This window comes from Oncorhynchus gorbuscha, linkage group LG04 (genome assembly GCF_021184085.1).
Source record: "Oncorhynchus gorbuscha isolate QuinsamMale2020 ecotype Even-year linkage group LG04, OgorEven_v1.0, whole genome shotgun sequence".
Taxonomy (NCBI): Eukaryota; Metazoa; Chordata; class Actinopteri; order Salmoniformes; family Salmonidae; genus Oncorhynchus; species Oncorhynchus gorbuscha.
Genome location: NC_060176.1, coordinates 27006594 through 27024409, shown reverse-complemented (window position 1 = coordinate 27024409; position 17816 = coordinate 27006594). Strand labels below are relative to the sequence as shown.

The 17816-nt window shown below is 41.6% G+C and overlaps 1 protein-coding gene across 1 annotated transcript; it reads left to right on the top strand.

Moving 5' to 3' along the window:
* Positions 1 to 1064: 1064 nt before the first annotated feature.
* Positions 1065 to 16334, top strand: LOC124033921 (muscarinic acetylcholine receptor M4-like). The gene is made up of 2 exons (XM_046346368.1): positions 1065 to 1415; positions 12846 to 16334. Exons 1-2 carry the CDS (start codon positions 1361 to 1363, stop codon positions 14396 to 14398), a joined length of 1608 nt encoding a protein of 535 aa, XP_046202324.1. The 5' UTR covers positions 1065 to 1360; the 3' UTR covers positions 14399 to 16334.
* Positions 16335 to 17816: the final 1482 nt, after the last annotated feature.

Here is a 17816-nt window from a genome sequence, read left to right as displayed (position 1 = left end):
TGTGTGTGTGTGTGTGTGTGTGTGTGTGTGTGTGTGTGTGTGTGTGTGTGTGTGTCAGTCACCAGATGTCAACACAATTGAACACTAATAGGTGATTCTGGAGTGGCGCCTGAGATAGCATTTTCCAGCACCATCAACACCAAAAGATCGAATGTATTGTGGAAGAATGGTGTTGCACACCTCCAATACAGTTCCAGACACATGTAGGTATAGTCTATGCCAAGGCCCCTCCCCCCCTTAAAATATTTAGATGCACTATTGTAAAGTGGCTGTTCCACTGGATGTCATAAGGTGAATGCACCAATTTGTAAGTCGCTCTGGATAAGAGCGTCTGCTAAATTACTTAAATGTAATGTAAATGTAAGGCGCATTGATGCTGTTCTGGCGGCTCGTGGTGGCCCAACTCCGTATTAAGACACGTTATTTTGGTATTTCCTTTATTTTTGAAGTTAACTGTATGTATGAGTTTAACACAGTAGCATAGTCTTGGTGTGTTCCTTGAAGCACGTAAACTCAATTTACAAGGGAGCTGGCCATGGTGCTGCAAACTGGATGGCGCGCCTGTTCTATAACGACATCATCCTATTATTTTACTTGGTTATTTGAAGTACCTGATATCGTGAAAAAGTCACTGCGCGTATTAGATAACGTTTTTCAAGAGATTGAGTTCGCTTTTTCTTACAAGGCTACATTGTCAAAAGCACTGAAATACCTAGACGAGGCTAAAGAGCAAATAAATCAGACAGTTTGCAACAAACATCTAACACAGCACTGGACCACTAAATCCACAACTTTTTTTTACGCCACTTCGAAGAAATGACCAAATATAGGCAACCATTTTAGATCATAATACACAATTTAGTTAGATCTGTTCTCAGGAAAATGACATTTTAACTGGAGCCCTCTACACCCGTTTTCAGTTCGGCAAAGCGACGATTGAGCGAAAAGGAATAACACTAGGCCTTCAGGTGATTGGTTAGACTTGCATGACATCATTAACAGTCCGTTCTCTCGTTGTCTGTGAGCATGCAAACTTGGAGAGAAAAAAAATCAGTCTCTCACAGATGAGGGCACATCTGCCGGAGTCCGAACTGCCTCTTTCGAGAGAGACTTGCACACCTCAGCTCGGGGCGTTTCGGTCACCAGTCACTTGGAATTGTACTCTCCTTATCAAGGCTCTCTCTGGTACCTGCCGAAAGACATTCTGACATGAAAATGCATGATGTTATCCAATATGTGCCAATTATTATGATATCGCACAACATTGTGACATCGTCATCTCTATCCTTCAGGAAAAACGTCTTACAGTAAGATTGAGAGAGGGATTTTTGCCTGGTTGAGTACCATCTAAACATGCAACATGAATCCCACTAACAGCACTGGAGCTGGTGGGCTTGCGCCCTGGAACTTAAACAGTAAGTTATCATATTTATAATGCACTTTTCGCATTTGAAATACAACAAATGGGAAAGATGGGCTATTAGACAGAAAGTGGAGGAAATCGAACTCCCCTGCAAACAATATAGTCTGTAGGTTTTAAACTATGTGTGCATTCTGAAAAATCCACTTTTGCAAATGAAGGCTGTTCAAATAACCTGTCCCCGAGTTATCACGAACATTATTTTAGAATCCCAAAGGATAGACTATTTGCAGATGTATTAACAATAACGGAATCAACTACAATAATTGTTCTCAGAAATACCACCGTGTCACCCCTTAATGATGTCCACCATTTGACAGCACATCAAAGTGACTGAGAAAAGATCGCGCAACTAGGTGCGCTAGATCAATTCGTATGGTTCGGCTGTGATATCTGAGTAAGCAGTCTTTGGGTTAGGCTATTATAGAAAAACCCTTGCCATGTGCACAAATAAAAATAACTAAAAACATGTTTTTCAATATGTTGTGGTCCTATCGACGTGATGTTTTACTGGGCAATATGAGGCTAAACAATTTTAAAAGATGGTCCGACTTGAAGTAAATAAACTGTAGCCTGTATATCCTTATCTAAAAAAAAGATAAAATGTGTACTAACTGGTGATCTTCATCTTACGTTCGTGGTGTTTGTATAACTAACAGTTTAAGTAGTTGTAGATTATGAAGTTTGAAATCTCAGACACAATTGCTTAAAGTGTTGTTCTAATGAAAGAATGGAACGTAAGATGGAACCAAACTATTATTTCACAGCGCTCTTCAGATAATTTGATGAGTTAATTGGGTGTATGTTTAACCACTGGAGTTCAGGCCAATTATGAGAGGTGCATGCTTCTGGTTCTGAGGAAGTTCATGTCAACATTATTAATGCGTGACACTTGCTTCTCCATTTTGGGCTCTCTCTCTCTGCTTCCATTAAATGGCCGACTCATTGCTGTTGTTGAATGAATGCATTTATTTTTTTTCATTTTGGGGGGTGCTGAGGTTTCTAGATCATAGCTGATCTTATAGGGAACCCCAGTTCAACCAAAGCTCCCAAATGCAAAAACTGAGCTGATGTTAATTTACATCTAACAGATGCAATTTACATTCATCTGTAGTCTAAGATAAAGTTGATATAAACATTGTACAATTGACATTTGCATCACAGTGCAGATACCCAGTTCCCTATACTCACTGCACCTGACACAAAGCCATTTGACAATTCATCTTACTCCCCCCCCCGTTGCTTTGTCCCAGCTGCCGGGCATCCCTGAGAGACCTGCTTTAAACTGTTTAAAACTTGCTGAAGGCGGCTTTTGGTGCAGGGAAATGTCTGAACCTCATTGAGATGCAAAGCTCTCCCTGCAGCCCCTCGGAAATGAGCATCCCGACTGTCAGGATTTGTGTCCCCTCTACAATCATCAGTGGCAGCAGCGCACACAGGCAGACACCCAGAGCTCAACAAATTTGTCACAGCTGGGACAGCAGTAGTCCTCTTTATGACTCAATCTAGTGACAATCTAGGAGTGGAGTGTGTTTTTTTTTTTTTTTTGGTGTGCTGGGTTCTAATCCTGTCCCTGTTTTGGTCCATGGCTGTCGTGCGTGGCTGCATTTGGCGTGGTGGACACTTTCAGCTGGTCTGATATTAACTGCACGGGACAGATTGTGGATGGGGTCAGGCAAGCCATTGTCCTTCAACCCAGATACATCAATTAGGGAGCCATTTTGCTAATTGAGCGTGAGAGGCTGAGAGATCTGTGATGCTCTTTTTGCCATCCCCTTGCCCCACCCCCCTGGTCAGGGCTTCGCCTTTTCTACCAGGGTTGGGCTCAAAGTAAGCCGCTCAATTCGAATTGAATGCAGTCAAGTCAGGAATTGATTTGAATCCAATTTCAGAAATAGCTTCTACTTTTCAGTTTACTGAGAAGTCATTGAAAATAAATTCCCTTTTTTTATTATTGGTTTGTAATTTTAGTATAGTTCTTGAATTGACTGCCTGATCTCTGGGAAAGAGTTAAACTAAAGTCAACTACAGAATTTCAATCATTTAGGGCATGTATGGAACCTATTTAGGATGTTTACTAGGGTGAAATTAGCTTAGCCCAACATAAACTCCATAGGTATACACTATAGTCAGAGAGATAATGTAGTGTACACATTGCATCCTTTAATGGGGTCATATGCTACACCCAACCCCCATATTAACTCCAATACTCCCCTCCCTGTCTGCCTGCTTCATAACCTAGTTTTAGGACTGAATCTGCTGCAGCACCACTGTGTGCTAACGCTGGGCACAGATGTTTCACACTGGCACAAGTGGGCATAGACTGGGCCGGATGAGTTAACACGCAGGCCAGGGTGTAGTGCGATGCCTAGGGGACACATTCCATGCCCTCTCAGATTCATGAGCTCCAGGAATTTAGTCAGCTCTGACTCAGGGAGAGATGGATCATCTTTCCTAGGGTTTAGATTTCACGAGACAGCCCACTGGGCACACCAGATCATTTCAACATGGACAGTTGGGGAATATTTGGTTGAGAACTTGATTAATGAGATTACAACCGATATTCACCAGCTCAAAAATATAGCCAAAAGTTAGTTGAATTTCAAATGTTTATCACTATGTTTTCAGCCATTAAAAAGCACAACAAAGTTCAAATGGGAATACAATGTTAGATATTTTGTTGATTTAATGTGTTATCCCTGTGCTTCATATAATAGCAGAACCAAATCACCTGGATTTCAGTTGAGATTCCATTACAAGTCCATGGTGCAAGTGATCAATGCCGTTCAAGAATCTGCACAGATTATTACAGCAAATGTGAAGATTGCCACAGACCTGCGAGGACCTATTGTATGCAATCTTGAACATGCACACTTTTAAAAATATAATTACATAAGAAGACATTTATAGTCACAGAAATCTCAAAATGTAAATGTGGACATGGATGTGTTAGTCATTTTAAGTTTGAATTTGACATTCGTTTCTAAAATAGCTTTAACTTTAGGCTAATTACTGTATAAAAACATGTTGATAGTGGAAATAACATTGAAGATCTGGCATAGTTTTAGTAAAGGTGGAAATGTAACATATTTTATGTAAGGTTAGTCAATGCCGAAATGTGGTTACCATGATGATATAATCCTGTGGTGGAAATGTCACCCTCAAAACAACAGTTTGTTGATTAGTTTTTTCAAATCCAATGTATTTTCCATGTCACAATACATTGACAAATTCCGTTGATTCGTTGGATAGCAGGTGTAACAGATATACCAGATATTCCTGCAACGTTGTGAGGAAGGGATGTAAACAAATAAAGAGACACAGACAACCTCACCGTAACCTCACTGTAACGTTAACAGAACTGCGGGAATGCAGTGATCGACAGGCAGGTGGGGGTGAAGGACACTGTCTACCGGGGCGAAGGACACCCCACCTCTCACCTGTGTACCGGCGTCCTAGTTAGCTGCCTAGCTACTACATAGTGTCCTTCGCCCCCGCCTGCCAAGCGCCTGCCCTCGCCGTAAAGTTAACAGAACTGCGGGAAAGCAGTGTTCGGCAGGCAAGGGCGAAGGATTACTGTCTGCCGGTGTCCTAGCTAGCGAGTGGTGTCACCCCCGCCTCCCGCCTGTGTCTTCGTCTTCTGTGAGGTTTACCTGCGGTTGGTATCCAACGTTATGGTACATTACCAGCAGCTACTGTAGTCTCCTGCCTGTGTACCTAGTTTAAGTTGAAACATTATTTGAATAACTAGTCAAGTGATTTCGTAACACAGCTCTGCAGCATACTTAAACAGCTACTAGCTAGACAGCTAACCAGCTAGCCTAGCTAAATAGAGTGACTCAAAGACTGTACAGTATGGGAAGCACAGAGATACCGTTAGATGGTTGTCTGGCTGGCTGCTGCTGCCTGAGCAGAGATGAGATTGTGACTTTAAAGGAATTAAAAATAATATTGTATAATTTCATTTTCTATTGATGTCTAGCCAATGTGGACCTGACAGAGACAATGGAACATTTTGGCAATTGAATGTTCACTATTCTCGGCTTTGGAATTTTCATTAAAAAGCTCTAAAATATTTGTAATGTCATTATTTCATAATGCATGTAGTGTTGAAAAACATCAAAGACGGTGATTATTTTGTAATAACGAACCAAAACTGAACCAACCTCAAAAAGCACTAATGGCTCAGCACTAGTTCCCTCCATGATACCGATTATTTCAAGACAATGGTTAGCAATAACTACACTATTCTATTGGTATGTGATCATCTCTCTCTCCCTCTCTTCCTCTTCCTCTCCCTCTCATATATTTGATCTTTATTTCAGAGCTACAGTAGTACGAAGTTTATGTCCATTGCTATGTCATAGAAGGGCCTCATTATTCATAGCACAGCAGCAGCAGCTTTAATTACATACGGTTTAATTGAAGAAAGCATGGCTCTTATTGTAATGTCAGCAGTTGCCTATCAGCGTTGCGCAACACCTGTTTGTAGCCACATCCTCTATTTATAGCATCCTCTCTCATCAAAGCCACAGTAGCTACTGACATTATAACTAAGATCAGATGTAATTAATGCATTGTTGTTGCATGTTGGCACAGGGGCTGTGACAAAGACACAATCCACACTAAAGTCGGAGGGAGAACAGCCAGTCAAGGCTGTAACTGAACTAAAACAAAGTTTGGACACACCTACTCATTCAAGGGTTTGTCTTTATTTGTACTATTTTCTACATTGTAGAATAATAGTGAAGAAATCAAAATTATGAAATAACACGTACTGTATGGAATCATGTAGTAACCAAAAAAGTGTTAAAAAAAATCAAAATATGTTTTAGTAGCCACCCTTTACCTTGATGACAGCTTTGCACACTCTTGGCATTCTCTCAACCAGCTTCATGAGGTAGTCACTTGGAATGTATTTCAATTAATAGGTGTGCCTTACTAAAAGTTCATTTGTGGAGTTTCCTTCCTTCTTAATGAGATTGAGCCAATCAGTTGTGTTGTGACAAGTTATACAGAAGTGGTAGACAGAAGTTAGCCCTATTTGGTAAAAGACCAAGTCCATATTATAGCAAGAACTGCTCAAATAGCAACAGTCCATCATTACTTTAAGACATGAAGGTCAGTCAATCCAGAACATGTCAAGAATTTGAAAGGTTCTTCAAGCCACTGGAAACAGCCACCTTGTCATATAAATGAGTTAGATTAGAGCGTTAATAATCACATATACAGTACATGTCTTCAGTACATGATGTATGTCAACATGACATATGGACATGACATACAGACTTTACCTTCCTCTTTTCCTCTATCTGTCTCGCTCTCTCTTTCTCTTTCTCTCTCTTTCACTAAATCATCCTTTAACCACACCATCAGAAGTTTCGCATAATTCTTAAATATACGTTCATTTGGTAATGAACACAGTAACTATGTTTGACATTCTCGTTAACAAGCCCAGCACATTCCTGATGGCCCAGCAGAGTTATGCCAGTGGCAGCGATGTTTCTCTGCAGGTAGTTACATGGCACAGCATGAAAGCCTGGATAATGAGAATAAAAGGAATCAAAGGTAGAGCATGTACCATATCAAGCAGCTTACAGCACAGAAGAGGATCCCTACAGCATGCAGAGGGGATGTTCACTGAGCCATGCATCCTATATTTAGCATTATTATTAGGCCCTCCCTAATGTTTAGAGCTCAGAGTGTGTTCCCATCAAAATGTACCCTTAGAGCAGGGGTTTCAAACACATTTGCCCCACTGGCCGCATCCGCACTTAAAATGTATTATAATCCATCTCCATCAAAATGTGCAAAAAATATTTCTCTATCCATCACTTTTGGGATTTTGGATGCTCCTTGACTCTCTAGTTTTTGTTTCGATGACTGTTAGTAAGCTGGACAGAGTGAAGAGATGATAAATGCGGGTCCATTATCATTTCTACACGGTTTTGATTTGGTTTTAGTCATTTAAATGTCAATTGAGATCTTTTTTTCCCCCAAATATATATATATATATTTTTAACTCAAACCACCCATGGGCCGGTTTTGCCTTACAGGGTTTGAGAGGCAGTCCCTGTTGTGTAGTCTCAATAGTTCAGAAGACCAACGCAAGAGAGCATGATTCCTGCACATACTGTTTGCTAGCATTACCTTAATTGCTGTAGATGTAGACAACGACAATGTGTTCTTGCTACAACTGATTCTTAAGTAGGCTCACCCAAGAATAGCTTGATTAACCTATGCTTGAAATGCATAACAGCCCAGTGCATATGACGTATGTTTTCGTTGTTGATTTTCTGCATGTGATTGCCCTAATCCCCTGGTTTAGTCTTTATTTAGGCCTTAGTTTAGTCTCTGTGTTCAACGTTATGTTTATTAGACGATACTGCATACAAGGATTAATATTCTACTCTCAAATCCATCATAAAAATGAAAGTGTCTCAGAAGATGGAGTAATCCTATTTGGCTAAATAGTGACTATAGTCCTTGTTTGAACTCCTGATTAATGAATGGAAGTATTTGTCAGCAGCATCTGCTGTTTGTGGCATCCTGCTGTTCAGCTTTGGCAAGTTATGTAGAGAAATATCTATCCGGGGTTCTGGAACCGTAACAGTCTGGATAACTACGGTATAGGCATATAGCTTTCTCTTGGGAAATACCCAAAAAGTATCACGTTGCCAAAAGTATGTGGACACATGTTCAAATGAGTGGATTCGGCAATTTCAGCCACACTCGTTGCTGACAGGTGTATAAAATCTAGTACACAGACATACAATCTCCATAGATAAACATTGGCAGTAGAATGGCCCGTACTGAAGAGCTCAGTGACATTCATCGTGGCACCATCATAGGCTGCCACCTTTCCAACAAGTCAGTCTGTCAAATTTATGCCATGCTAGAGCCGTCCTGGTCAACTGTTAAGTCCCGTTATTGTGAAGTGGAAACGTCTAGGAGCAACAACGGCTCAGCCGCAAAGTGGTAGGCCACACAAACTCACAGAATGGGACCGTGGTGTGCTGAAGCGCGTAGCATGTAAAAAGCAACACTCACTACTGAGTTCCAAACTGCATCTGGAAGCAACATCAGCGCAATAACTGTTCATCGGGAGCTTGATGAAATGGGTTTCCATGGCCAAGCAGCCGCACATAATTCTAAGATCACCATGCGCAATGCCAAGCATCGGCTGGAGTGGTGTAAAGCTTGCCGCCATTGGACTCTGGTGCAGTGGAAACATGTTCTCTGGAGTTATGAATCACGCTTCGCTATCTGGCAGTCCAACGGACGAATCTCGGTTTAGGCCGGAGAACGCTACCTCTCCAAATGCATAGTGCCGACTGTAAAGTTTGGTAGGAGTAATTTCCCATTTCACATTCTTAAAATAAAGTGGTGATCCTAACTGACCTAAGACAGGGAATTTTTACTAGGATTAAATGTTAGGAATTGTGAAAAACTGAGTTTAAATGTATTTGGCTAAGGTGTTTGTAAACTTCCGACTTCAAGTGTATATAGTGAGCCGTTGTCTTTAAAGTAGAAAACTTCTTGATATTGGTCGAACAGGAACTGGATCAAACTTATTAGAAACTGATATAAAATCACTGAGATGAATGACCTGTTATGTATATGTACCTGTATTTGATAAAATATAGTATTTTACCTGCAGCATCTAAGACCAAAACGCCTAATAACAGTATCTGGCCCGTAGCGGCTGTGTTTTAGCAATTTTGGCATTTAGGGCTTTCAAGTGGAGTGCATCTGCTTTTCTCTTGCTACACACAAGGATATCACAGACATTGCCAGAGCCAGGAACAGTAATTCTGAGATTTTATACTGTAAAAGAAATCACCTATTTACTGTATATTTAACTATTTCTTTCTATTTGCATAATCCCTTGACAGGGACTGAAATACATAAAAGTTGTCTGTTTAATTATGGATACTCCCCTGAAATCCTTACATGCTTACACCATTTTACACCTGAACAGTAGAACCTCGATCAGTAGGCTCTGTAATTCACATCTGAAAAAAGCCAAGTCACCATTCACCTTAAGCTGGGTGGCTGTGAGGGATGTAAACTCTATTAGCTTCCCACTTAACAGAGGTACATTTTTACATCATTCATTTCAGTTAACTAAACACATTCTTTTATTTGAGGAATCCCTCACAGACAGACTTTTGGGACCATGTTGTCAAGAGGTTCACATTTCCAGAGCTTGAAGGCAGGTAAACACACAAACCTCACACAAATGTGTTCAGCCAAGATAGCAGTGTTGGGGAAGCCTCTCTAAAATAGTTTATTAGGTACACCCATCTAGTTCCAGGTCGTACCACCCTTTGCCTCCAGAACAGCCTGAATTCTTCAGAGCATGGATTCTACAAGGTGTGGCGTTCTAACGTTGCTCTATTGGTATTAAGAAACCTAAAGTGTGCCAGGAAAACCTTCCCCACACCATTACACCACCAGCCTGTACTACTGACACCATGCAGGATGGGGCCATGGACTCATGCTGCTTACACCAAATCCTGACTCATCAGCATGACTCAACAGGAACCGGGGCAGGCAATGTTTTTCCACCCCTCAATTTTTCAGTGTTGACGATCACGTACCCACTGGAGATGCTTCATCTTGTTTTTAGCTGATAGGACTGGAACCCGGTGTGGTCGCCTGCTGCAATAGTCCATCCGTGACAAGGAGCTGTGCGTTCCCGAGATGCTATTCTGTACACCACTGTTGTACTGTTGTACTGTTGTACTGTGCCGTTATTTGCATGTTTGTGGCCAACCTGTTGGCTTGCATGATTCTTGCAATTCTCCTTGGACCTCCCCTCATCAACAAGTTGCTTTTGCCCACTGGACTGCCGCTGACTGGATGTTTTTTGATTGTTGCAACGTTTTCTGTAAACGCTAGACACTGTTTTGCGCAAAAAGCCCAGGAAGGCCATTTCTGATATACTGGAACAGGCTCACCTGGCACCAACGATTATACCACTTTCAAAGTTGCTTAAGTCACTCGTTTTGCCCATTCTAACGTTTAATCGATCAGTAAATGAATGCCTCGATGCCTGTCTGCCCGGCTTTATATAGCAAGCCATGGCAACGTGACTCACTGTCTGTAGGAGCGAACCATTTTCGTGAATGGGGTGGTGTACCCAATAAACTGGCCACTGAATGTAGTTTACAAAGCTACCAATTACTTCACACAAGAAAAAGTTCAGCTATACAAAAGTATAGTATATAGTATATAATGTATAATTTACTTGACTAAAGTTACTTTGGAAAAAGTAGTTTGTGAAAGATCATCATATCTAAAATACAATTTGCAAGAACAGATCACTCGGGAGTCATATGTTAACAGAATGTGTAATTTAAACACAAAAACTATGTTTCAAGTGAGAACTACGCAGGTCTGAAAAATAAAGGAAATTCTTCCCTTCCCTTTTTTCAGTTAATTTAGCAAAAACATAGTGTGTAGTTCCAGTAGTTAGCGACACCGCTACATGGCAAAAAAGTAATTAACCACTGCAACACTACCAACCTACTTCCACCAAGCTACTGCATATTGCAGATACATTACTAGTTGAACTACATGTAGTTCACTACTCCTGAACACTGCAAGATACTGAAACTAAGAGCAATTTTAAAGTTAGCAGCCGCCATCTTTGTCTGGCTGGAATCAAAAAGAATGATTTATTCAGTCACCGCCCCCGCAAGTGAGTATGGATTTTAGACTGGTTTGATCCCCTCTGAGTTATTTTTAACTTCAAAGTTGGCTGAACAGTGAAAAAGAACAAACCTACGATATGACCAGAGGTGGTTTCATTTGATTTCTGCCTCTCAGTTATGGACCAACTCCCCTCATTCTCTGTTCCACCTTCTGGAGGTCAGAGCAGTATACAACAACAGAAGGCAGAGAGCATTAGAAGCAGCATTTCACATCCTATATTCCGACTGAAAGACAGGGGCCATATCTTTGATCATTATTGATAAGATCTCCTGTATCCCCTAGCAAAACACTGCTTTGCCATTAGAGGGCAGCCTTTCAATGGAATCATACAATCACACCATCCAGCTCTACTAAAGACATACTGGCATACACATGTTGCAGTAGCACATAGTTGTGATATGGATTATGGCAAGTTGTTAGCTAGTGTTTTGTATAATTTGATCTTCTTATCGAATGGGGTTTGTTTCGTCGTTCTACGCCCTGCCTTGCATTTCTACCATTGTTGTTTTTTGAATGATTTGATCATGTTTTATACAGTTGGATTTCCAAACTACAACACCACAAACAGAATAGTTAACTATAGTGCTTTAGTAGAGCCCGAGACAGAGCAGAGACCGACTCAGCTACACTTTCAACAGTATGTCCTCCTCAAGCTAGTATTGTACAGCGGAGGTGTCTTGTGTCAGGACTTACCCCTGTAACTTTTCTGTTTGCATTACAAAGCTTTACAGTTGGCTGACAACTAAGCATTTCTTGCGGAGTATCGGGGTGCTGTGCCGATGATGAGGACACTTAGGGAAATGCCATTTTATATTCACAGTACCTCAATATTTAATGTGGGGGGGGGGATCCATTGCTGACACAGATAGCTATCCGTGATAGAAAGGAAATGGATTACTATTCAATGCTAATGGTCGGCTAATTATGCATAATTTGAGCTCAGTGTCACATTTTCTTACACGTCAATGTTACATCGCAGGCTCGGCTGGTGTATTTCTATCCGTTGTTTTTCCATTAGTGTGCAAGGGGAAAATACCTTTAAGTACTTAGAATCTCAACTGTTTTAGAGAGGCTTAAATAATGAACCTTTGGGTCAATCTAAATGACCAGAAAGAGGCGTTGATGTTTAGTGCTGTGCTTAATTTAGTTCTCCGTGATGTCTTATTGAATGAACAGACAGCTGCACAGAACATGCGGGAGAACACATCACTGAGGAGCAATGCAATACGAACCCAACCCTCCTCACCCAAGGCCATTTACCAGGAATGCTGTCCAGGCCCATGTTCATGTCATAAACCTTTTGTCTACTCATTTGTTCATAGGAGCTAGGTAAACTGAAGGATCTGTAAAATAACTCAGGCATGCATAGCTCAAGTTGTCAACGGCTTAAACCTTTACTACTATATCTCATTTGGAATGCAAATACTAATTTGCATATGCATATGCACATGCCCATAAAACCAGAACACATGACCAAGGATGAAAACCCAACCAGGCTATTCTTCACTTGGAAGTAAAAACATATAGTACTACGCGCTTTATAATGTCTTCAGACTTTCATACTGTGTATCACATTTCAAGAATGAAATGTCTTGGCGAAGAACATTTTGCCGAGGGCAATATGTTACATAACAGTGGATATGTTGGGAGGTTTGTGCTAAGCATCCAGAAATAACATAGTGTTATCATTGTGCTTCCTTTTCAGGCTCCTTGAGCAACATTTCAAGTGATGTCTTCTCAGCCAACCTCAGCTGTAATGATTCTGGCACCAATGAGACCTGTGTGGCGGGGGAGGAGGTGGTGGGAAGCCCCTATAAAGCAGTGGAGATGGTCTTCATCGCCCTGGTTACAGGCTCCCTTAGCTTTGTCACTGTCACAGGCAACATCCTGGTGATGCTCTCCATTAAAGTCAATCGGCACCTCCAGACTGTCAACAACTACTTTCTGTTTAGCCTGGCGTGTGCAGACCTTATCATTGGTGCGTTCTCCATGAACCTCTACACTGTCTACATCATTGTGGGCTATTGGCCCCTGGGACCTGTAGCGTGTGACTTGTGGCTGGCCCTGGATTACGTGGTGAGCAATGCTTCTGTCATGAACCTTCTTATTATTAGCTTTGACCGCTACTTCTGTGTCACCAAGCCCCTGAGTTATCCAGCCAGAAGGACCACCAAAATGGCTGGGCTGATGATTGCAGGTGCCTGGGTTCTCTCCTTCATTCTTTGGGCCCCTGCTATCCTGTTTTGGCAGTTTATTGTTGGAGAGCGCACGGTTCCACCAGGAGAGTGCTACATCCAGTTTCTCTCCAACCCTGCCGTCACCTTCGGCACAGCCATCGCTGCCTTCTACCTGCCTGTGGTCATCATGATGGTGCTCTACATCCACATCTCTCTGGCCAGCCGCAGCCGGGTGTCCAAGCAGAAGCCTGAGACTGAGAAAAAGAAGAAGGGCCTCAAGATACCTAACCCACTCAAGAGCCACATCCTTAACCGACAGAATAACAACAACCAGTCCCCCAAACCCAGTCTGGAGTCCTGCAACACTGGTGAAGCTGTGAAGAATGGCAAGATTGATGAGTCTGTTGTTTCCACCAAGGCTGACGCTAGTGTCAATCGAGAAGAAAAAGAGAGTTCCAATGACTCCAGCACAGCCAGCATTGCCCCAAAAAACGCCAAGGAGAGGGCCAACAGTGAAGCCACTGTCGGGGGGGGGATTGGTGTTGCTCCTGCACCAGGTCCTGCTCCTGCACCTGAACCTGCACCTGCACCTGCACCTGCACCTGCAGCGGCAACCGTCAAACTCAACCCTACCTCTAAATGGTCCAAGATCAAGATTGTAACCAAGCAGGCTGGTGACGAGTGCATTACCGCCATCGAGATTCAGCCACCCATCCAGGGGAGCGAGGGCCGCTCTATCCCAGTCAACCGTCCCCGGAAGGTGGCGCGCAAGTTTGCCAGTATTGCCCGCAGCCAGGTGAAGAGGAAGCGCCAGATGGCAGCCAGGGAAAAGAAGGTGACCAAAACCATCTTCGCCATCCTGCTTGCCTTCATCCTCACATGGACCCCGTACAATGTCATGGTGCTCATCAGCACCTTCTGCCACTCCTGTGTCCCAGACACTGTGTGGGCCATCGGCTACTGGCTGTGCTACGTCAACAGCACCATCAACCCAGCCTGCTACGCTCTCTGCAATGCCACCTTCAAGAAGACCTTCAAGAACCTCCTCATGTGCCAGTATAAGAATATTGGAACAAGATGAGCTGGAGCATACATACAGTAGTAGGGCTGGTGAGGGGTAATATTACTGAGACATCTGGAGGGCTGAGGGGTACAGTAGGAGGGGAGGAGGGAGCCTCCACAGGGAGCCTCCTCCTCAGTCATGCTTATGAAATGATGTCACACTCAATGCTCCTCTGAGATGTCTTAAGCCACAGAAGATAGTAACATCACATCTATGTCCAACTGATACAGTATAAGTATGAAGTCCAATGTGAGGATCGTTCAACTGAAGAATCTGAGATCAGCTAAAGTTATGGACCCTTGATGTGAAGACCAACAAGGACTAATTCGTATCCACTGAAATGTGGTAACAATCTTCAAGAAGCCCAGCTGAATGTCAGTAGACTAAGGCCAACACCTCTCCAAGATACCACCACCTAAACCAGAGACACTGAGGGCAGTGTTACATCATGTCTGGGTGTACGGCAAAAGACACGTTTAAAAAGTGAGCTTGGAAATCTTCCTTTATACAACAGTATAAAATGAAACAAGCATGAGATGTCTAATTCAACTATCCATTTCCTCCTCTCCCTCCTCCTTATTATCGATTGTGTTATTAACTCCTCGCGGAAATGGAGGCACTCCCTCACGTCAGTGAATCATTATCATAATGTGATATGTGGTCATAACATGGAGAGAAAAAGACGATACGGATTCTTTGTCGTCGCAGACTGTCTAACCTCAAGGCAAGTTGCACGTATGTCCAAGTACTGCAAAAATACTGCTGGTGACTTGAAATAAGTTGTTACCCCTGAAAGTACAGTATGCATTTCCATTCACCATCAGCAGACCAAAATATTGATGTATCTGTTTTGCTCAAAGACGATCTTCAAAGGTGACAAACTGTTGATGGCAGTACAAGGCCATGGCATAAATTAACAACCAGTGTTTGGCTCCAAACAATTCATGTATCTTGTTGTTACGTTACAAGGAGAAACACCCACAGGCAACGGTAAAGCTTGAATTCTTTGCCAGATTCACAATGATGAAAGTGTTTTAAAAAATGTATTGAGCCTTCACTGCGAATGGAACTACCGGTACAAAAAACAAACACTTGTTTATAGGGGATACTTATCTCGAGAGTATTAAACATATTTTCTATGTTATCTCCTGCCTAATTAAGAATGTGTAAATAGAAGGCCATTGTATGCTCTAAAAAGTGCAGTTTCTCTCATGCAGTTCATATCTGAATGTTTGTACCTCTCTTGTATTATGTTTGTGGTTTACACCTAATTTTACAAATTGAATATAAAATATATATATATATATAACTGTATGTATATGCAAGAGATATTAAGAGAGTGTATTTCTAAATTGATGTAAAGTCAGGAATTATGGGAAAACATTTAAGCAGTTGTTTTTGTTTTGAATGCCATTGGTGACTAAGTCCCTTATATTTGTAACTTTGTCACTATTCTCCATGTTGGATTACAACGTGTGAAGTCCAGCTTGTACCTCCCCAGCCTATAATCACTTTCATGAGGTCACACCAATGATTATGTGGGTAACATTACTAGCTTATCTAACTGGTTCAATGTATTTTCAAAGAAGGACCGTCTGACAAAGCACTAGATGCATCAAAGTAGGGAGTAGTGGGGAAAATAACGGATATTGTTTGGGCGTGACCTTGTAATGTAAAATGACCAGCTACGGATGTGCATCCATATACAACTGATTTTGAAATTATCATGGAGTGATTACTGTGGTGGTAAAGCTTGATGAATAATCTGTCTTTAAATAATGAATATAACATTGGCATGACAGGCTAGGTGCGACCCCAAAAAAGGGGTGTACGGGAGAGTGTAAAACATGACCACAGTTTCCTGTAATATGGGCCTCCCATAAAACAACCATCCAGAGACAGTGTACAGAGGATTGTATCTTTTTCTAATGCTTAATAAAGATTGTGTACCATTGGAATAGTTTTTGAAATGATTTTACATGTACAGTATGCTTTCTGATTTAATATACAGTATTAATGGAATATATTTTGCACACTACGAGTATTACCAGTCATACTATGGAATATAGAGTTAACATTGACAGTTAGTGATATCTGTTGGAGACAATTGGAGGAGAGCTGGGGCCGGTGACCGAACAGTGACACAGTATGAGCTAATGGCCGTGCTGCATGCCCAGGGGAGTGCCAGATCCAGCAGGACCCTCAGAGCCAAAACACAGCAGCACAAATCAGGACACCACAACTCCAGGTCAGCAAGGCCCTGTGGGCTTTATAACAAATCGTCCGGTTTGCCCTGTTTTAAGGGCCACTTGGTTTACTCATTCAACCATGCCTCTTCCTCGCAATAACAATGAGACATCGCCTGACATTTGGCATCATTATCTTTCAACTAGTGCAATACATTTTATTACTTGATCTTACAGGTCAACAGTAACATAGCAGTGAACATGACAGGTCCTGAAATGAAATCATGTTCTTATTAAAGGGGGCTGAACGTATTGATTTAGCCTCGGTTACAATCATTCTCATTAGCAAATTAAACTAAGAATGAGATTTGGGTCTTGAAGACGTGCTTTGATGTGGGCATCTTTTATGTGTGTTTGCAGGTGGGAAGCATTTGTACATTCACTCTGCCAAAACTGTACACAGTTACAGTCACTCTACCTTCTAGATAACTTGAAACAGTCTAACCAAGTCTTATGTCTGGGTGTAGCCTAGGCTAGCCAACAAACTAGCCAACTTCTTTCGCCAATCAGCTTCAACCAGACGGTATGTGACTGTGGCAAAGTTAGTTTGACTTTGGATAGTCTATCTGTGGGCTAGTTTGGGACCGTCAATATATTACACAATGTAAATGGGAAAATATTTAAATGTTGCACACCTTTTAGACGTGTGCAATATTTGTATATGAATTTCCACAATTTATAGTTGGTTTGAGGTTTTTATGTCATACTAATTTGGAGCTATTGACATCTTAAAATCAAATCAAATCATCAAATTAAATCAAATTAAATTTGTCACAGATGTTAATGCGAGTGTAGCGAAATGCTTGTGCTTCTAGTTCCGACCATGCAGTAATATCTAACAAGCAATCTAACAATTTCACGACCTTATACACACAAGGGTAAAGGAATGAATAAGAATATGTACATAAAAATATATGGATGAGCGATGGCTAAACGGCATATGCAAGATGCAGTAGATGGTATAGAGTACAGTATATACATATGAGATGAGTAATGTAGGGTATGTAAACATTATATAAAGTGACGTTGTTTAAAGTGGCTAGTGATACATTTATGACATCCAATTTTTTATTATTAAAGTGGCTAGAGATTTGAGTCAGTATGTTGGCAGCAGCCACTCAATGTTAGTGATGGCTGTTTAAAAATCTGATGGCCTTGAGATAGAAGCTGTTTTTCAGTCTCTAGTTCCC